This window comes from Lutjanus erythropterus, chromosome 6 (assembly GCF_056507025.1).
Source record: "Lutjanus erythropterus isolate fLutEry1 chromosome 6, fLutEry1.hap2, whole genome shotgun sequence".
NCBI lineage: Eukaryota > Metazoa > Chordata > Actinopteri > Lutjaniformes > Lutjanidae > Lutjanus > Lutjanus erythropterus.
Window position 1 is genome coordinate 14,807,083 of NC_139322.1, and position 22,020 is coordinate 14,829,102.

General features: G+C 40.3%; 1 protein-coding gene across 1 annotated transcript in view; it reads left to right on the plus strand.

The window, feature by feature from the left end:
- The first annotated feature begins 11,029 nt into the window (after positions 1–11,029).
- The window catches only part of fgd (faciogenital dysplasia), an 84,258-nt gene continuing 73,267 nt past the window's right edge, over positions 11,030–22,020 (plus strand). Inside the window, exon 1 of the mRNA XM_084720753.1 lies at positions 11,030–11,511. Within this exon, the coding sequence (XP_084576879.1) occupies positions 11,490–11,511 (22 nt within the window). The 5' untranslated portion in view covers positions 11,030–11,489. The remainder of the gene's footprint in view (positions 11,512–22,020) is intronic.

Consider the following 22,020-nt stretch of genomic DNA (forward strand, 5'->3'; position numbering starts at 1 on the left):
CGGTGTTTGAGTGTCGTTTTTTTTTTTTTTTTTTTTATGGCCATTACACTGAATTGGTGCCATTTGCATGCTATAACTTGTCAAATAAAATCAGAACTTATTCTGATACCACACATGTTTAATGTCAATACCAGCATCCTCAAGCGGTTTATCAAAACTATCCTTCAGGGGTGGCCAGCTCTGTTGGTGTAGCATGGACCCCACATACTGAGACTGTGAGTCCCCTGCAGCAGCTGTGGGTTTGACTCCTGCCTGTGGCCCTTTGCTGCATGTCATCTCCCCTACTCTCTCTCCCCATCTCTCCTGGTGTATCTTCAGCTGTCCTGTCAAGACAGCCATGAAAAGGCAAAAAAAAAAAAATCCTTAAAACTAGAATTACTACCTTGCAGTTGTATACCTCTGCCAACCAGTTAAGTTGCAGTTTGCATCCATGTATGTCCAGATTTATATAATATGGAAAGTGGAGACTTTGAAGGAATTTAATAAAAGGTATCAAGTGTATTTTTTTTGTCAGAATGGAAGTTATCAGTATATTGACATGTATGATTCCAGTGAATAACTTCCAGCGAGCTGTCTTCATTTAGAGACTATAGAGGGGAGTACAAAGGACTGAAAGAGAGCTGAACATGATGATGTCACAGGGAAGTTAAACTTTGACATTTTGGATATAAAATGTCTTCATCATTTTATCTTATTTGATACTTGTGTGTCCTTTTGTCATAATTTATTGTAATGAAATCTTGAGTTATGGCCCAAAACATGTTTTGTGAGGTCACAGTGACCTTTGACCACCAAAATCTAATCAGTTCATCCTTGAGTCCAAGTGGACATTTGTACAAAGTTTTAAGAAATTCTGACAAAGTGTTCTTGACATATCGTGCTCACAGGTTGCCGCAGAGACATGAAAACATACATAACATCTAAGACATAATTTAGTTATCAGAACTGATCATCGAGATTGACATTGTCAGTCAAACAAAATGAACAAATATAGGGTAAGAGAATTTACTTTTGGTCTTCACATCACCTTCAGGAGACTCAAATGATGCTACTCTTTGTTGATGATCTGAATTTCCCAAATGTTTAGGGGGGGGGATGTATGAAAACCTGGGGACATGATGAAAATGTGTATTTTAACCAACATATTTCTGATGAGAAAATGTATGTAGTCACACAATAATACATAAAATAAGATTTCTGAGGGTTTCTAATCATTTTATTTCTTGGTAAAGTATAGTGTTTAAAAGTGGGGACTGACTAAACTCCTATTTTTTCAGTGTTGTTAGCTGTTATTAAGGTTTTACATGATGTATCTTCAAATTATAGTCAGGATAACAGACGGAAAAAGCAGACTTGGTCCACCACAGGAGCAGATGAAGGGTTAACCAGGAATGGTCTGCAGTGTCTCCTCAGAGTGTTCCCAGCTGGAAGCCAGGGGCAGGGGAACTTCCCAGCTGGCTGAGCAGCTCCAGGACGTGATCACATTTCACACAATGCACAAAAACACTTCCACCACCCCCTCCCCCACCCCCCACCCCCCGACCCTTCTCTCTCCCTCCCTCTCTGTCTCTCCCCTGTCTTTCCTCTGCTGTCTCACTTAAACCTCGCTCCTCCCTCTCCCTCCTCTGCATTTCTCCATTCCCCATTTCTTTTCTTTCCCTCCCCTCTCTCGCTGCCTTCTGCAGATACACCCACACAGTGACTGGAGCCAGTTTCTTTTGACCTTCGGTGCACTCGCCACTTCCTGTCCAGGCTCTGGAGGCCGGCGCTCACTGGCCTAATTAATGCTGCAGTCGTTTAAAATGGAAGAGAAATGCTGTTGGGCTCTTTCGAAAACAGCCCACACATGAATTTAAAAGAAAAACTTAGAGTGCTGATTCCTCAAAAAGCCCAAATGTTATTTATAATGATTCACATGAGATCAAATGAACTTTTAAATGTTGGATGAATTCTTGTCTGGATTTTGTGAGGATTGTGGGAAGTCCAGATACAAGTCCTTTTAAATATGTGGACTGCACTACTCTTGATGAATATAGCTATGAGAAGCAAAGGGTTAGACCTCCTAATAAAGGATGAAAATCTTAGTAGGATAAACTGCTAATGAATAGATGATGTTGCGTGATTTAAATCAGTTGTTTCCAACCTTTTTTGTGCAATACCGTCACTAAAGACGAGATCAGATACCACCAATAACACCACTCACCTTTTACATGGATTTTAAACCAGAAACACTATTAAATACTGTATATAAAAAGTGGATATTACATTTTGTCCTAGAACTGTCAAAGTCTAGGCTTGGATCTTTTTTTCTGTAGGTTTGCCGAAGTCATTTGTACCACTTGAAGTGTAAAAAGCTGCATGTTTCAACCATTTATCCCTGACCTTATGCAATCTAATTTAGTAGTTTTCAGCTCTCTTGCCGCTAATTAGTTTTCACACTCAATTTCTCAATCACAGCATGTGATGTTCAGGTGTTATAAGTGACTCTGATTAGTTAGAGGCGTCTCCTGTGCTGTCAGCTTATTGTTGCTGGCATTTTATTGGTTATTATGACAAATTAATAATCCACATCAGCCTCACACATCTTTTTAATCACTTATGTGTGGTCAATTTAATTTAGTTCATTATTATTTTATTTTTTCAAATTAGCTGAGCTACTCCACAGTTTTCTCTCATATCCCCTGGCAGCTGCCGAGGTACATCCTTTTATGCAGGCACTCCTTGTCGGGAATTACTGATTTAAATATTACTCAAACAAAAGTAAGCCTCTTGTTCTGAAAACAAACACGTAATGAATGAAACCGCTCTTGTCCCTGGGGGGATTTGCTATGCACAAAGAGCATTAAAGAATATCAAAAGAACATCAACAACAATATATGACAGTACATAATATAACATAAAACATACGCATTATTAAAAACACCATAAAAGCATCATGTTGGGAAAGGGATAAAGGACAGCAAGTGAAAGTTAATGAAAGCCTAAGTAAAACAGTGTGACTGAATGCTACATGCACATTCAGGTCACAGAGGCTGCAGTGAATGTTTTTGTGAGCTAAATTCATGGTGCACCGCTCTGCCATGTGAGAGCACCACTGTCCAGTTTGTTCTTGTTTTTTTTTATATATAAATTGCTCCCCCTGCACTGAATACAAAAGGTTAATATACTCTGAATAAAGGTCTGGCAAAACAATGTCTTGTGTCTGCTCTTATGAAGACGACTCTTGACACACTTCCATACCATAAAAGGGCAAGTTTGTCATTCTGATTTAAACCACTTCAGCTGTTTGGACAGTTCTTGTCCAGTTCTGAGAGGCTCTACAAAGTGGTAACCATCTTCACTTTATTACACCAAAATGTCAAACATAAGTAGAGGGGGGTTTTGAGGCTATTAAACCATCTGACAAACTGTTCTGATAGAGTGTGCTGTACCTTTAAGTAAGATTTATTGGAGATTTACTCTGGAAATTAAGTTGAAACCAACCAAATTTAATATCAAAGTTCAAGTTTATTGTGATACACTGTACACTTTAAAAGTACCATCTAATTAAATGCTTGCACCCCGGCTCTCAGCTCTTAAACCTATGTCTAAATAAAGAAAGGGAAATAAAATAAGAAACAATCAAGAAGAAGCTATGTAAAGTGTCTTTTATTCATTATTCTGAATGCCTGGGGGGAAAAATTGATCCAAGCTTCGATGCACCATAAGCATTTTCATTTTCCAAGAGAAGCAGTGAGAACAGACCGTGTGCTGGGGAGCTTTTGTCCCTTCATGATGCTTAATGCCTTCCTTCTGCAGCAAGTGATGTAAATGTCCTGAGCATGTGGCAGTGATCTTATGATTATTTTTTTTTTAAGCTGTTTTAACTGTCCGTCACAGTTATTTGTGGTCTTGTTCACTGAGGTTTTCCTCCTTTAAGAATGCTCTCTATGGCAGGCTTGTAAAATAAAATGATCAGGATTTTGCTGCTAAATGCTATCATGAATTTAACTTAACTGCAAGCTGGACCTCACCAAAGGTAGTTCAATGAAAAACTGTTATTCCAGCAAGTTAGTATTGCACTTTCATAAAGTTAGGGGGACATATACATAACAAATCATAAAAGAAAGGTCCACACTGAAGCAGCAGCAGACAAGATTTAGTAGCTAGTATTGGTCAAACTCAAAAAAAAAAAAAAAAAAACACTGGATACTACACTTCCCATTACTTCAGTTATAAGAACACTTGTGCAATGTAACTTTCTACCACTGATCACACATTACATCTACAATAGTAACAGCTCCTAGACCTTTTTCCATCAGACCATTTCAACATGAAATAGTAGGTTAAACACAGGTGTTAACAATGATACTAATTAAGGTCTCGTTGTTGGAGCGTCTCCAGTGAGCCAACATGCACAATAGCAGCTCTCTGACTCTGTATGACCTGAATGAACAGAGTCTTCATTAGTATCATTGGTAACACCTGTGTTTACCCTAATATTTCATGTCAAAATGGTCAGATGGAAAAAGGCATACTTCTTTAATTATCCGGCTGTGATTTACAGTTAAACCAGTCGCTGCCGTTCACCATATGCCTCGCTGATTGAATGTGAATGGCAGAGTATTAATGAAAGCCAGAGGGAAGAGGTCATTTCACTGACATCACTGTAGCAACAGTGGAGCCTTTGTTAGTGCCCGTCTCCTCTTGTGTCCTCCCCACCCAGCCAGGACTCGACTGGCAGAGGAAATATGGGTCAGTGGGATTCATTCCATGGCATCAGTCCTGCTCTATTAATACACAGGTGCTGTGATTATTATACTCTATATGGAGGGGGGATTCACACAGCAGAGCAGCTGTTTCATATCTCACCTGATGCACTGCTTTGTTTCACCACTTGGGGTCGCTATAACACAGCCGGTGAGTGAAATCTTCAGGGGCAGCCCGAGTCTTAAAAAGTTACTGTAAGGTCTGGTGCTGGCCTTAAAAGAGAGACAGTGTGTTTGCACTTACAAAGAGTCTTCTTTTTGTGTATCATGTGATGGATCCATGTGGAGCCTGAAGGGACAGCGGGCCAGAGAGATCAGCTGATCTGGAGCTGCAGCACCAGCACTGTTAAAAAGAATAGGAAAAACAAAGTTTGAAAAACTCATAACTTTAACCAACTGTGTTCACTAATTTTTTTAGTTTTAAATCGAACATAAACTCAGTTTGAAATAAACTTTTTAAAAACCAACCAATCTTTTATTGAGATTATTTACTTTTCTTCTTTAAAAAAAAAAACTTCTTTGAGTTTTAGATGCAATATGTAGCAACTGCACATCCAAAAATGAGCACTGCTGTCCACATAGCGAGTTGGAGCTCTAGACTGTGTATTAAATAGGTTGAGTTTTCCTCCCGCCCTCTCCTCCCCAGACTTGAGGAGTCTCAGGCAGGCTGCAGGAACACTGCAGGAGCGCAAGACGTGTGCAACGTTATAATTTGACAATAACAAGTGATGATGAGTCTACACTGATCAGGTGATTAGCTGTTTAAAACTGTCAGTCGTCTGGCAACGTAAAACTAAGGTTGTTAACCTTAAAACAAAAGTCCGCTGCTACACACTCTGGAGTTGTGCGTTCAGTCTGTCTGTGTTTTATCCAGGTCATATAGATCTGGAGATGCAAACACAGCAATAATGTGCTGCACACTGATGCTTTAGTAATAATAATAGTCTAATGTCACATCTAGTGTGTTTTTGTGACAAAACATAGTTTGGAGAGCAGACGGGATTTCTCAGCTGAAAAAGTTTGTGGTTATTGACCCCCCGTCTCTTATCAGTCATGTTGTGTCCTAAGCACAGCAGCTTCGAGACTTGTGATTATGAGACATAGGGGGTGAAGTGTGAAAGGCTCTGTGATTTGATGACTTTGGAAGTCTTGTAGTGTGGACCAGGCATTACTGCCTGCCAGACCCCATTAACATATTGCTTAATTTAACTGTGCCATCTACTCCTTCTAAAGAATTATAAATTATTTATCATAAACAGACACATTCTAATTTGGTGAACATTCAGCACTCTAAATAACTTAAAATGGCCGAACGATAACGTGTTATGAAATGTCACGAAAATGTCACAAAATGTCAAAAAGGACACCGCAGCTGTATTGTTGTTGTCAGATAAACACGCACTTCAGCTTCTGATATCATGCTCATTTTATGAGTTATTACTGTCAATATATTACAGATTTTCCCTTTAAAGTCAAAGAGAATGATGGTTAATAATTTAATATTTTCAACCATCCAATTTTCAAGCACCCAAATAATGACAAATTACATTCACAACTCACTATGAACAATTATTGAAACTCAAATTTTTTGACACTAAAACTCAAAAGTTTGAGTTTAACTTAAGAGGAAAAAGTCAATTATCTTAATCCAAAATTATAGGTCAGCAAAGTTTGCTTTAGTTTATTTTAAAACAGATTACTGTTCAAATTAATGCCAAATGTTCACTGAATGAATTAGTGTGTATTTATGAGTTGTAAGAAATCATTAATAATCTCTTAGAAGGGGTAGAGAAGAAGAAGTCTGGCAGGAAGTAAGGCAGACAGTCACTGAACTCAAACTCCAGAGCGTTTTTTTTTCTTCTTTTTTTTTCAGAGCAGTGGGCTTTTGTTTTCAGGATAACAGGCTAAGCTTGACATTGAAAGACAACCGACATCTTACAGTGGAGGACTCATTGTCCAAGTTATTGTCAAGCTTCAAGCTTCTTGGAATGTGGTTAGGAGGGGGCGGGGTCTAAATAACTTGCTTCGACCATCGATTGTATATTAAATAGGTTTTCAGTCTATTTAATGTACAGTTTGTGGCTCCAACTAGCTATTAGGACAGCTGTACTCATTTTTGGATGCACAGCTGCTACATATTGCTCCTGTAAAATTAAAAAAAAAATTTGTGAAGCCAGTCGCCACGAAATTTCACAGTGAATCAGCAACACCACACATGCCTCACATGGTTTTCAAACAGAGACACACACACGTCTCTCCAGCGGAGCAGAAATAATACCACTGAGGATGTTAACAAATTTATGACCTGTGGAGTGTGAGCTCAGCCTCATGATGCAGTAAAACATTCCTGAGTCCTGACACTGGACGCTGGGTGTGAGTGTCCTCCCATCTGACTCATGTTTTATCTCCACAAAACTGTTGGTGTGGTCTCCTGATAATCAGCGTGCCAGGTTAGTATCGCCTGTGACACACAGAGGTGGCAAAAGTACACATATAGTTTACTCGAGCAGAAGTACAGATAATTGTGAGATTCATCTACGTCACTCAAGTAAAGGTGAAAAAGGTCACACTCTGTACTCAAAGTATGAAAGTATAAACTTCTCACCTAACATCTGAAGGATGTTTTTACCAGCTGTTTCTATGCAAAACTGAACCTCACCTTTTCTCCATGGTCGAGTCTGTTTCGTCCTGTTATGTCTTTCACGTTTTGTTTATCTTGTCAAGTCTTTCTTATCTTGTTTCGTCTTTTCTGGGATATTTTTTTGTCTTGTTACGTCATTTGCATGTTGTTACATCTTTTATGTATTTTTTGTTTTGTTACATCATTCCTCTCATTATACATAATTTTCGTCCTGTTACATCTTCTAAGTTTTAAGTTTTTGTCATTTTAAGTCTTTTTTGTCTTGCTTTGTCTTTTTTCTTCTTACGTGTTTCTTGTTTTGTTACATCTTTTACGTGTTTGTGTTCGTGTCTTGCTACTTGTTTTTTGGCATTTTTATACGTCTTGATGCATCTTTTATGTTGTTTTTTTTATTGTGTTACGTCTTTTTCATCTTGTTAAATCTTTTATGTCTTTTTGTTTTGTTACATCTTTCTTCTCTTTATACATAATTTTCATCTTATTACATATCTTACGTTTATGAAGTTTTTGTCATGTTACATCTTTCTTGTCTTGCCTTTTGTCTTGTTACATTTGTCATGCGTGAAATGCAAGAATGTGGGGAATTATTGCAACAATCAATAATTCCCCACAAATGCACTAAAACTAAAGAAATGAGGCTGTTTTGAAAATGTAAGGGGTAAAGAGTACATATATTTGTGTTAAAATGTAGGGAATAAAAATAAAAATATGTCAGAAAAATAAATACTCGAGAAAATTACAGATTCCTGAAAACTCTACCTTTGTACAGTAAGTAAGTATTTGTACTTATCTGGTGATACAAAGCAGAAGGAAGTGTTGATTCAATCAGGATGAGGCTTTAATTTGCACCTGAAAAAGGAGGGAATGAGTAAAGGCTGGCACCCCTGGAGTCTGGAGTGTGATTAGTCATGTGATTGGGAAATTTACACTGTGAGGGTTTCAGATAAGTGTAAAAAGCAGAATGCAGCTCATCTCACACTTATCTGTGCAGAGTTTCGCACCTATCCTGCTCATCTGCCACTCTCCTAATTGTCTTTTTTTCATATATCTCACTCTGTCTGTCCTCTCCTCCCCCCTCTCCCTGTAGTTCCCTCCCCCTCACTCTGTGCATGCCGTTGTTTCACTCTGCTCTGTGCAGGAGCCCCAGGGAAGCGGAGGAGAGGATGTATCCCAGGGGGCTGTTTGGTGTTCTGCTTTCTGTGGACCAGCATGTCCCAGACGGGCTGACAGGCAGCTCCATACACTCGGAGGCACTAACAGGGGCACCGGGCCCCTGGTCTTTTTTAAAACACGAGTTCAGTCATCCACAAAACACTTGGCCTTTCAGACTCTGCACTGACATGTTTAGGATTTTTCTCTAAAGCAAAAAAGAAAAAGGTTAAAGGAAAAGAAGGAGGGATGTGTTTTCTCTTCTTGTATTTGCTTGCATCTGCAATAATGAATTTTCATGTGATTCATGTGCAGCCAGAGAGCCGTGGTGATATATAGATATAGCTTATTAGAGAGGAGTACAGGTCAATGAAGTGGCGAGCAGCCAGACGGGGAGCCATTTTCATTAGAGACCCTGCTGTTGCATGTGTTGATCTCAGGCAGATGAAACGCGTGCAGCAACAGCGGCAGCCACAAAAGGGGTTAATGATGCGTAGCTGAGTCGACACGGGTTTCCAAAAATGATGGGGGGCTGCACACATATAGAGACACACAGAGGGGTGAGGAGGCCACACAGTCATGTTTCTGAAGAGTGGTTTAAAACAGTCACATCAAAAACAAAGCAAGCTGTGGTGGTGGAGGATACTGAAAAAAAATACTCCACTGCAAGTGAAACTTATACCACTTTCTAAACCATATATGTATATGTATATGTCATTTATGTATATCTCTCCTCACTCTGCTTTTTACTGCCTTTTGCATTTCTGGTTAGACACTAAAGTGCTTTTCTGTGCAATAACAATAAAGTTTAATCAAAAAACCTAAAGAAGTATTATAAGCAAAAATTGACCTAATATGTATATAAACATGCTCATTCTGCATAAATCGGCCCTGTGGCTGATATATTCTTATATATTGGCATTAACACAGTAGATTATGTTGATGCATCAAAGTTTAAGCAGCATTTTATGGTTGTAGCTGGTTGAGGTGGAGCTGGTCAGGTTGTTTAGTCCAGTGGTTCCCAACCAAGAAACTGTGCCTCATCCAAAGGGTCAAAAAATAAATCTAAGGAGTCATTAGATGAGGGCTGGAAAGAATCAAAGACAAAAAGTCTGAACTTTGAATACACACTAAGCAACATCAGCTCCTTTTTTTCTGACTATAACAATCTGCAAAGTCAAGATTTGTTTTGTCCTGCTGTCAGTTCCTTTTGACTGTGTACAGTGATTCACAGAGACAGCTGACAGGCAGCATCCATTCAGCTGGCTGCAAACTCAACATAATCAATTAAAAAAGATCAGGAGGAAGGAAGAAAGCCTGAGCAGTGACATGGAAACTCAGTGTGCCAGTTAGTATCCTTCCTCTCCACACTAATAGGCAGCTGTGGAGTTTTCAAAGCAGGGCGATCTCTTGAAATAGACCTCATCCTTTTCATGACTTCACGTGACAACCCAGGTCATGCCTCTGTGTGCCGATGGGCAAATTTATCATGGCTGAAAATGCAACATCACTTAGAAAACTATGGTTTGGAAAACAGAGTACAGACTTAGACTGTTGGAGCTGATTTAAGGGCTAGTATTGAACAAGCTTGGGGACTAACAAATTATATGGAAAAGGATTACATAATAAGGATACAAAAAATATTACAGTAAAAAAAAAGGACGTAATCAAGATTACAGATATGTTTAGAAAGGATGGGAATTATTTATAAGACTACAACAACACTCTGGTCTTCATGAAACCACAGTCAGTTTTCATGGCTTCTGGTTATTATGTCTTTAAATCAGAAAAGAGGAACAATATCACAGTACAGTGACATTTATGCCTTCAGCTGTGAAAATACTGTCATTATCAATAACTCAACATCTACTTTAAAGAAACATTTACACATAAGACCAACTGCTCATGTTAGCTACACAGACTAAACGCTAATATTAACTACACGACCAACAGCTAATCTTAGGTGTGCTGCATTCAAGAGGAACTTATGAATTTACAATGTGAGAAGTCGTGAACACAACATTGTGAACTCAGAGCTTTCAGAAAACCTCCAGTTTAGTGATGTTGTGAATATGATATGAGGAGGTGTTCATATGCACTCTTCTCAAATACAGAGCGAACACTACCCCATTTGAAGGCACCATTAGCTACACAGAAATCCAGTTAGCTAGCTAACCTATCAATTATACTACTGGGAAGGCGTGTGAGTAAAAACACTCTGACTGGAGTAAGTTTATGACTATTCATTTTAAAGTTTCACCGTTAAGTGTGAGTAATATACTTTAAAAAGTGACCACCATTTAACATGCATTTGAACATATCATAGGAATGAATAGCAGTAAGAACGTTATATTGAACTTAATAGTTTCACCATATTTTATTTTGAAGCAATCCAAAAGTAATCACATTACTTTAATATTGTGATAACTGGATTAGATTACTGACTACATTTTTTAACAGGTAATTGTGTTGGAAGAATACATTTTAAAGTGAACTCTTTTTTTCCATCCTAATCTTCGATTTTAGTCTTTAGACTCAATGAATGGGGCTGTCGTGAGCGCGCCTCGCCCCGGGGAGCGCGCATTGTCTTTTTTTTTTTTTTTTTTTTCTTTCCAGCGGCGGCACAGACCGAGCAGAGGAAAGAGTTGTGTTTCTGAGAGGGAGGAGAAAGGGACTACATGAAGGACTACAGTGCGCTTATTCTGCACACAAAATGACCCGGGTAAAACCCTCTAGCATCCGTTAGGAAACTATGAAGCGTCCTTGAGTGTGTGTGAGTGTGTTTTTTTTTTAATTCGGCGAACAGGAAAAAGGGGGTCTCTGAAGTGGACGCGCTCCTCCGAGTTTAGTAATAGGACGCTGGAGCCGCTGCCGCTGCTGCTGCTGCCAGTTTCTCCGAGAAAAGGACGGATTGAGCAGAGAAAGACCGGAGAAGAAGAAGTTTGTGCAGGATGCAGGGGGTTTCAGCCGCTGGTGAGTCTCTTCTCCTCTCTGTCTTCTTTAAGAACTCTCTGCGGTTTTCCTCAAGTTGTTTCCAAATGGCTACGGCTTGCATTGCGCACAGGATTTGAATTCCAAAATGCTTTTGCCAGCTGTCAACGGGGCAGCTGCTGCGGGCCTGCATCAACTCCAAAACAACGCGAAGAGTTGTTTCTGCTCCACAAACACTCTGAGACAGAGAGACGAGCATTAATGCTCTATTATTGGTGCGCTGACAGAGCAAGAATAGGAGCAAAGCGGTGCCAAACCCTGAGAGAAGGAGCTCCTCTGACCTCACAACTGCCCCAATCTGACGCAGGGCCCCCTCACACACACACACACACACACACACACTCTTATCTGTATAGTATCTGTATTAGGGCTGTGTATTGGCAAGAATCTGGCCATATGATAAATATCACGATACAGTGATTACAATTCAATATTAGGGGTGTGCCAAAATATCGATACACTTGAGTATCGCGGTATTATGTTTTACGGTACTGTATTGATTTTCAAAACACTAGTTTATTTTGATACCTAAATTAGTGGCAGTGGTTCATTTTGTTTTGAGGTTAAACCCCCGACCATTAGAAAGCAGTGTTGTTATCCATCTTAATGAGGGGTGTCGCAATTTCAAGAGATTTCACTTTCAGTAATCAAAGGTAGAATCAGCATTTCTCCCCAGTATTTGTTTTTCTCTCTGGCTCCGCTGCCTCATGCCATCTGGTGCAAAACAAAACAACACTTGAAAGACGACACAGCGTCGCTTACTGACTGTTATCACTTGATACCATATAGACCATCTATATCTTTTTAAAGAAGAATTGAAAAATGTAAATGACAGTTGTCAGGAGATAAAACCAACGATCTGTTGATCTTTACAAATCCAGACTCGATAGTCTAACAGTGGCTGAAAAAAAAAGATTAAATTGAATGGAATCATGCCGTTAAAATTGAAGGTCACGACTGTAATCTTCACTGTTCTCATTTCATAAAAAGTAAACTTTTTAAACTCTGTTATTTGGGCCTATTCTATGGCTTATTTCCTAAACTTAGATTTGAAAATTAGCTGTATATCACCTTGCGTAATATAGTAAATCATAACCCCTGTATCGTGATATGTATCGTATTGCCACATTCTTGCTGGGGTTGTTCCAATATTGATACCAGTTTCCAAAAATGTTTCAGATTCTGCCTAAAATGGTGGTACCCAAGGCTGCACGATGTGGTAAAAAAAAAGTCATATTGTGATTATTTTGACTGAAATTGCAATTGCAATATGTGATAATTTTCATTTAATTTTCATTTTTACTAAAAAAAAAAAACTCTTTACACTTATGATGTGACATTTGTTCGGATGTGAATCAAACAAACTGAACTTTCTGAGCAAAGAAATGCGCTTCCCTCTTCCTGTCTCAGTTTATGTTGAGACGTTAGATCAGATGGGTCAAATGGCTGAAGACAGATTGCAGCTCCGCCACAAATATTTGCATGGAAACTATTAATTAAAAATTGAGACACAGTGTTTTTGAGAATCCGTACAGTATCACAAAGCATAATATCATGACGCACAATGTATCAATATATTCTCACATCCCTACTCTCTATAGCAGGTCAATGAAAATGTTAGTTGTGATAATGATGATTAGAGGAGGAGGAGTCATTGATCCTCCTCCCTGCTTGTGTGAGGCCTTGACAGCTACATTGTCCCAGTGTGTATTGTGGAATGGGATTTGAGTGGAGGAGAGGGTGTGTGATGCAGAGCTCATAAGATTAGAGACGTGTTGAAAGTGTCTGCGAGTTTGTCTGTGTGTCCATCCGTCTTAGAGGAGGAGGACGACTCTGTGCCTGTGTTTTGAAAGAAGAGTGTGTGGTTTCCTCTCGAGCGTTACTTTGCAGTTATTTTTAATTATGAGATGCACCTCTCGAGAGCAGCTCCGCTCCACCAGCACATTACCAAGGAAGAAGAGGGGGGGTTATTTTTGTTTTGCTTCCTTTTGACTGTGCATTATTCGCCGTGTCCACGTCATTGTTCACATGTTATGTGTAGTATTTTGCACGGTGTTGAGATGACAGATCTGGGGCATTTGGCTTAATATTCCTATGAGAACCAAAGTCCATAGAAAAATTCGGCTAATTCTTAAAGATCTTTCAGAGAGGCCTCAGAATAAAGTGCTATAGCATGCAGACAAAGACGGGGGAGGGGGTATAATAGAGAGAGTGATAGAGATGAAGTGCTGATGGGACGATATCAGGCTGCAGCAGCAGAGGTGAGCTATGCAGACTGCAGAGAGAAAAAGAGTGTGTTTGTTGTGAGACTCGGGGGAGGAATCGATCTGCCGTCCTCCTGGCTGACTTTCTTTTTCCGGCAGTCCAGCAGTGTATCGTTTCCCCCCCACACACACACACACGTACACACACACACTCATTCCCAAGGCCTTGCTCTCTCTCTCTCTTTTTTTTTTTACAGTTCCCTCTTTCTCTCCCACACTGTCCCAGATCAATCTCTGCTGCCCCCTCATCCCTCTGCCTGCCTGCCTGCCCTAAACCCCCTCCCCAACACACAAACACACACACGCACACACACGCACGCACACACACGCACACACACGCACACAAACACACATGCTGCTCTAATGCTTGCTGCAGCCGCCGTCACATGAAATATATTTTTCCTCTTTTCTGAAGTCCCCCTCAACTCTATTCCTTTCCGCATGCACTCTTAGAAATAAGGGTTCCAAAAGGGTTATCCCGGAAGAGCTGAGGTTCTTTTTAAAAAAAAAATATTTTTAAGACTAAAGGTTCCATTAAGAACCCATTTAATCCAGAGAACCTTTTTGGGAAGAAAGAGTTGAAATCCTTGAAATAGTTTTGTCAAGAAACCCCTTGGTAGGTTCTCGATAAAACCCGTTGGAATACAAAAAGGGTCCTGGGCAGGTTCTAGATAAAACCCTTTGGGTATAAAAAGGTTCTCAGTAGGAGAACCTACTGGTTCATTCTAGTTAAAACTCTTCGGCTATGAAAAGGTTCTTGGTAGAAACCCCCTGAGTGCCTTCTACATAAAACCCTCAGAATGTGGGTTCTAGATAAAACCCCTTGGGATAAAACAAGGTTGCTGGTAGAACCACCTGGGTGGGTTCTAGATAAAACACTTGGAATATGAAACGGTACCCTTACAGAGTGGAGAGGTTCTGCTGTGAACCATCAGAGAGGGTTCTGGGTGGAACCATTACGCTGTAGAAGGGTGCTCTGTAGAACCTCTCATAGGTGGGTGTAGTTGAAGCCTTTCACAGATGGTTCTAGATATAATCATTTATGTTTGGTTCTAGGTAGAATTATCCGAAAGTGTTCCAAGTGGAACCTTTGAAAACTTTCTAACAGGAACCAAAAAGAGTTGTACCACAGGGACAAGCCAAAGAACCCTTTATAGTTCTAGTTGGCACCTTTATTTCTAAGAGTGCGTATTAACCAGCGCAGCCCCTAAAGCCTCTAATGCTTATTTTTATGTTTATGATGGGAGGGTCAGAGGGTTGTAGGCTGCTCACATCAGATCATCAGAGAATCTATTAAAATAAACCACATCACAAATAAACCGCGGTGGGATAGATATCACGCCTCTCTCTCTGTCTGGATTCCTGTTTCCAGCGCCATAAACTCCTCTGACAGCCTTCGCTCTCACTCTGTGTGTTATCTGTCTCACTCAGGAGAAGTGGGTGAGTGATGCAGGACAATGGTGGTCCTCGTGTGCCAGCTAGATGCTCTGGCGTGGACGTCCTGGCAGGCTGTTTGGGTTATTTATTATTAACAAAAGCTATTGGGCCTGTCTGTGTTTAACCAAGCCAATGTAAACATCTCCCCTCTGTGTTAGATAAACACAGAGCACGGGAGTCGGGGAGGAGGATGGTGAGAATATTATCTGCCCAGTTCCCCCCTGTTCCCACTTATTTTTTGGAGCTCAGATGACCCTGCTGCTGTTGCTCTCTATCGGTTTCATGAACTCGGTTGACTGCTGTAAGCCTTTTTCGCAAGACTGTCTCATTTGTCAGTTTGCCTGTTAAGTTGGCGGGTGAACTTAATCATCCTGGTGGTGTGATGTTTGGAGAAAGTTCAATCCCAGCCACTGGACAGGAGTTTGATTGAAATAGTTATTGTCTACCCCCCCCAGAGGGTTAATCCGGTTCTGCTTAAGTAAACTGTACACAAAATAAGGAGGTATGAAAACAATGATGAAGTGATTAGAATTAGTAGGAAGTAGTTTTCTTTCCATGTAAGAAGTAAATGTGGAAGACAAAACAGTTTCCACTTGCTGTACATTCCCTCTAATAATACCACTGTTAGCTGTTTTTTGGTTTTATTTAGCCTACTGATTATTTTCAGACTTGAGCTCGGGGGATCAGGAATTCAGGGAAGGTGCTGTGTAAACGATTTCTTTTTAAAGCTGCACAATTAGTTGCAATATTATCGAAATCATGGTATGGCCAAGTGCAATATCCAAATTGCAGTACCAGAACCAAATTGCAATTTTTTTGCAAAAGGAAAAATGTGTGAGAACACAGCTTTATAATGAAGACCTGTAGTGCTGCAGAGGTGCCCTGGCTCACAAATCTTGTTCTGCAGACGAAGAAAACCAGACCACAACAAATAAATGAAAATTGTAATGCAAAAATGATCATTCCCACTCATATTACTTTTTACCATATTGTGCAGTCCTATTTCTTTGGGCAAACAATGTCAGGTGCAGGACCTGTGCGCAGCGTGTCGAAGCGTTGTTGGCACAGCGTCGGCAGTTTCAATGGTTTGATTCCATCGCCTGTACAGAGACAAAAACTGTGCTCACTGAGTGGCACAAATTTGGCGTACGAGTCATGTTTGGAGGCTAATGTATGTTGGGAAGGCCAAGAGCAACACTTGTTAAGATACAGTGTAGTGCGTCATTGTTGTTGTTGTGCTTGAAGATGGCACTGACATTGCTGAGACAACAGCAACAGCTCCAAACTGGCACTAGCCCCAGCTTAGAACTAGCACTTTGTTCACATTGGAGGCAAAGGGATATGAGTGCATCTGGCAACCAACTCTTTACCCTCAGAGATGCTGCACTGGACAAACTGGTGTTTGCCAAGAAATAGATCCAACAAATACCTCCACCTAAAATCACAACTTGTTATTTTTCATATCTGTTATTTGTAGAAGTATGTTTTAGTTTAGGACAGAGCAAAGCTAGCTGTGTCCCGCTGCTTCCAACCTTTATGCTAAGATAGGCTAAACATGACTCCAGCTCCATACTACGGTTGACCCAAGTGGTTTGAAGCTTTGCCACGGTAATCAGTATTCCAATACTTAATTTTTTGGATTTTTTTTTTGAAGAGAGGAAGGAGATGTTGCGTCAGCTGCACTGAGTAAGAGGCAAAACACTGATAAAGAGTGAGAAATGGTGCTCTTTTATGTCATTTAATTAGTCTCAAACCAGTGCACATAAAAACCGGGTGTGCGCATGTGATACCGGCACACAATATCCTTGAGGAAAAGCATTTCTGCTGCGTGTGCACAAATGCGAAAGCTTGACGAAGCTTCAGATATTCACAAGTAATTCTCACGGAAGCTTCAAAGCCCCCAAAATGGTATGTGGGATTCTCTTCTCTTTCTTACAAAGCAAAGTGCATTTTGTTATATGTTGAAATATTCTGTTCTGCACCATCGGCATCACAAACAGCAGTCACAGTTTCTACATATCCTCAAACATAACTTTGGTACTTCATGTAATTTATCAGTTATCAGTCTCACTGCGTGGTATAGTGTCAGTCATCACTTAACATGTCACTTCAACAAACAACCTACTGCTCTGCAAATGGATGATCTAGGTGTTTTTGGGGTGACCAGCTGACCAGTCACCCAGCAACTCGGCGTATTCCTGTAAGCTCCAACATCCCCTCCATCTCTCTCCTCCTCCGTCTCCCTGTCTCATTCCGTTAGTCTGTGTGTGTGAGACAGCATGACTCAGTTCAGGGCCATTCAGAAGCTGCAGGCTCCTTCCCAGCCTGCCTGAGTGTCACATTGATTTTCCTAATGGTGGTCATGTGTGGGTCCTGCTGTTGCAAAGGCTTCAGCTAAGACGGCGCTGCAGTTTGAGCGCGTGCGTGTATGTGTGGAAGACAAGCATCTGATGTGATTGACCCCTTTTCTGACATGCAATTTTTAGAAGTTTTTTTTTTCCTGCCCTGAATGTCCCAAAGGAGTCCCGTCTTAAAGTCTTTGCCTGAGCTTTTGAGTTGACTGTAAATGTCAAGTTGTTGGAGTGTTTGCGTTAAATGACTATGAGTCTACCTCACTAGATAAGATAGTGTTTTATTAGATTTGCTGGCTTCACATTAGACTGCATTATACAGTAGTATTTTGAATTTACACAGAAAGCTTTAAAACTGAACTGAGTGGGATTAGAAACTGGTTTGTTTTGATGCTGTTCTTACTTCTTAAAGGTAACCACGCTGAACAGATTGTGGTTTATATTGACACTCCTGTTGAACAGGTTTGGAGGCATTTGCTGGCACGCTGCTCTGAGAGGTGTGTTACACCTTACAACTGTTGCATCAATGCAATTAAACAGAAGTTGCTATTGTCTGCTATTACTAATTGTAATTAGACAGTATCATATCGTCACACTGACACACAATGACTTTTCACCGCACCTAACTATTCCCTTTAGTTGGAAGTAGCCTGTAAGACGGTTTCTAACCCTTTTGACACGTGACATGTCTGCTTTTGACCCCTGATCATAGGTTAGGACATTAGTGTGCCTTCTGACTATCTTCTGATTCACAATGAAAGAAACTGATTCACGCTGTTTTTCCCAGGAAGGAGGGTCAGATTTTTGTATGATAGGATAAATTATGTTATTAACAGAGAGAAGGCTGATCTGTGTGTGACGGCCTTTCATGCTGTGCAAAGTGCAGTAGGATCAGACGTTGAGCTATGCAGGGGAGGAGAACTACGAGCCGAAGAGGAGCAGAAGTTATGGTGAAATGAGGAGAGCGTAGATATGTTATTCATTCTGTCCCTGGCTGGAGGAGTTTATGTTTATGGTTTATGTTTGTATCGTGAACCCGCACTAGCCCTGAGATCTCACATAAGTTCAGGTGACAGGATCACCATCCAGAAATACCTTAGGAGCAGAGAGTGCACGGCAAACCTAGTTACAACCGACAGTTTAACTTCTATCACTATGACAGCTGTCGTGGTTTGATATCATTCCATGTCTTTTTTAACTCAATCATAACTTCCAAGTTATTTCAGGATTAGATTGAACAAAGTGTGGGGAACTTCAGAAACAAAAAAACAAGCAAAACTCCACGAACAGACCACCAGAATGTGCATCTAAATGAGACGTGGTGCGTTCAAGAATGACCTAATTGAAGTTCAGTGAACCTCAAGTCCACTGTTCAGCTTTTGTAGGACTGCTGCCACTTATTCCATTGAGAGTAAGTCCATATATTCAACTGAAACTGTTTAGACTTTTGATTTTGAGTTTGCAGTTGTATTTGCTTTCAGTGTAAACATTTTATTTTAGCACTGACAGATATGCCATTGTTAGACTATGGAGTCTTGATTTGTAGAGATCAATAGACATTTGCATTTTCAAATTCTTTAAAAAGAGTCTAAATGATGTGAAGTGTGAAATAACAGCTGCTAACCTACGCTGTTGGTAGGTTTTTTCTTCAGATTCGTGCTGGAGGCAAGGGTGAAGAAAAGAAAAGAATACTTTGAATTAGTTCATTGAAATTAAACGCTAATTTCAATTGATTTTGGATTTAATATTGAAATTGTGGCAGCTTGTTTCCTCACTTTCCAATGGACCAGTGTTGTTGTCTTCCCTGAGGGACATGCTAGTACACTTAGCCGTTGCGTCATACCTTATAGCCTAGTATTATTTTATTTTTTACACATAAAATAGATTTGAATAAAGATCAAACATCCAAAGTCTTGTTCCTCTTGAGCAGGGCTACAGTTGATGCAGCAGTGTACCTGTCCCACTGCAGCCATGCCAACATACATCCAAAACATTTCAATACATCTTCTTCACTGTTTGTGGAGTTATATATGACCTAAATTCATTTTTAACTGGAAAACTTTCCACCTCACACAATTTGACAAGTAATTTCAATGATGCTTAATCTTTTCCTGGTGATCTCCGCTAGATCTTTGTCCTGCTGTGACTTAATGGTTGCCCAACAGTTATAAGTGCAATGGAAAATGTTTCTTTTATGATTATTCTACTACACAAGACAAAAAAATACTAATGAATGACCACAGTTCATAGAGAAATGATCTGTATGAAAATGGTAGCCACAGCTCAGCGGCCAGCCTGGTGATGGTAGTGTTTGTGATGCAACAAACAAGATGCCGTTTAAAACAACTGACTCATCTTTCAACGGAAGCTTATTCTGGCGCCTGTGACGACACAGTCAGGTTTCCAGAGCTGAGCCGAGGTATGCAGTGAGCCAGTGCTATGAAATTGTATATTTTAGCTTAAAAATGGGTACACATGTGAATGACCTCATATTAACCACATCAGAAGATCCCAGCAACACTCTGAGCGTTTTAACAGAGTAGTAAGAGTGAGCTCGAGTGTGGCAGCACAGATAGCACCATGAGTGTAATACTGTTTGGTGTTAGGATGTTTCTGTTCAGAGTAGCAGTCCTTCCTGCACAATATGTTTATACTGGAGGTCTCTTGGCTTATAGTGGGGTCTGGCTGACACACACACACACAGAAGGCGGAAGTGACCTAGTTTTCCTAAATGGTACCAACTGTTGAGGCCTTCTAGAAATGGACAGAATTACTCGGTGTCACCAAATAAAGGACTGGCATGTGCATTACCCCAGAGAGAAATTAATCTTATCATGGTCGTGCAGATAGAGCACGCTGTGTTTAAGCCAGATGCTCGTCTGCACAATTTTTAAGCTTCTGAGAGTGAGAGTGCTCATTGAGGATCTCTGTGGTCTAAAAATGGAAAAAAAAAAAAAAAAAAATCTCACCCAGTTTTCCTGTGAGATCTGATGAACAGAACAGAGAAACGGTTCAGCTCAGAAGCCTTTCACACCCTAAAAAGTCTTTGTTAGTGTCTCAGTGGCGGGACGGGGAGGTCAGTTTCTCCACAGCGCTCTGTGTCCGTCTGTATCTGTGTCTCTTCTCCAGTCTGCTGTCTGTCTGGATTGGACCTACCCTGATGAGGGGGATTTTCCTGGGAAAGTCATATGGAAAGAAAAAAATACAGAGCCTTAATAGTAAAAGCATGTTCCATTCTATTTCTCTGCCTTTGTGTGTGTGTTCGTGTGTGTGTGTGTGTATGTGTGTGCATTTTATGAGTCGAGCTCCTTTCTAGCACACTGAAGGCATTGTGTTTTTCCTCTCTGATCATCAGAAGAGCAGGCTCTCTGGAATCACGGCTTCCTGTACACGCTGGGGTGAGGCAGGGGGATCTGGAAAAGAAGGGGGGGAGGAAGAGGAGGAGAAAGAGAGAGGCAGAGCCAGGTGCAGGTCACCTCTGGGTTAGATAGTGGCGGTGCTGGTTCACAGCTTTAATGGCAACACAGAATCCTGAAAGTGAAGCTTGAGCCATGAAAATAGTTTTTGCATTTCAAGTCCAACTCGTACATTAATATGATGGATAGTAGGGAAAGATTTGAGTCTGAAATTCTGTCATGATACTGATGTTTTTTTGTGTTTTTTACTTGTCTTTATTCCCACTGTTGTGTCAGGGAAACAAGGAAATCTTCATTTAAAAAAAAAAACATGGCGTATGTCATACCAGAGTTGTGTCCAGTTGGTGGCTTCTTCTCCAAAACAGCAGCTGGGTATGCGGAGCTACGGTCATCTGAGTCCAATTGTAAATAACCAACACAATATTTAGCCAGAAATTGATCCGACACATCTGGAGCCAGACTAATGCTGTATTTTTGTGGCAGATGCTGATACCGATATTAGGGAGTAAAATAAATTCTGATATCGAAGACAAAGGAAGAATTTCATTGTACAGGGAAACTTGCTTTTAAGTGACAATAAACGCTTGGACTTGACTAAATGACATCAGGGCACTTAACAACAACTATTAACAACTATAAACTTAAAAACAGAAATAGAACAACTTGAATTATGAAAAAGGATCAAATATACATAGAATGCTGCCTATACAACTAAAATATACTGATATATGACTGATATAACTGTCTGGCTCGAGACTCAACAGATAAACATCAGCCGCTGCCATTGGTGAAAGTCATCTTATTGGCTAATTGCTTTCAACAAAGCGGATAATGGCCAATTGGATGACATCACAGAACTGCATATCATCCTACTGCAAAAATGCTGTCTAAACAGTTTTAAACTATTGTTCACAGATTCTCATTTAGCCTACAGTATCTCACTTACTCATGAGATTCCTAATCAGATGTTGCACTGTCTCCTCTCTGTCTCCACTGTTACTTGATTTAATAAAACTATCAGGG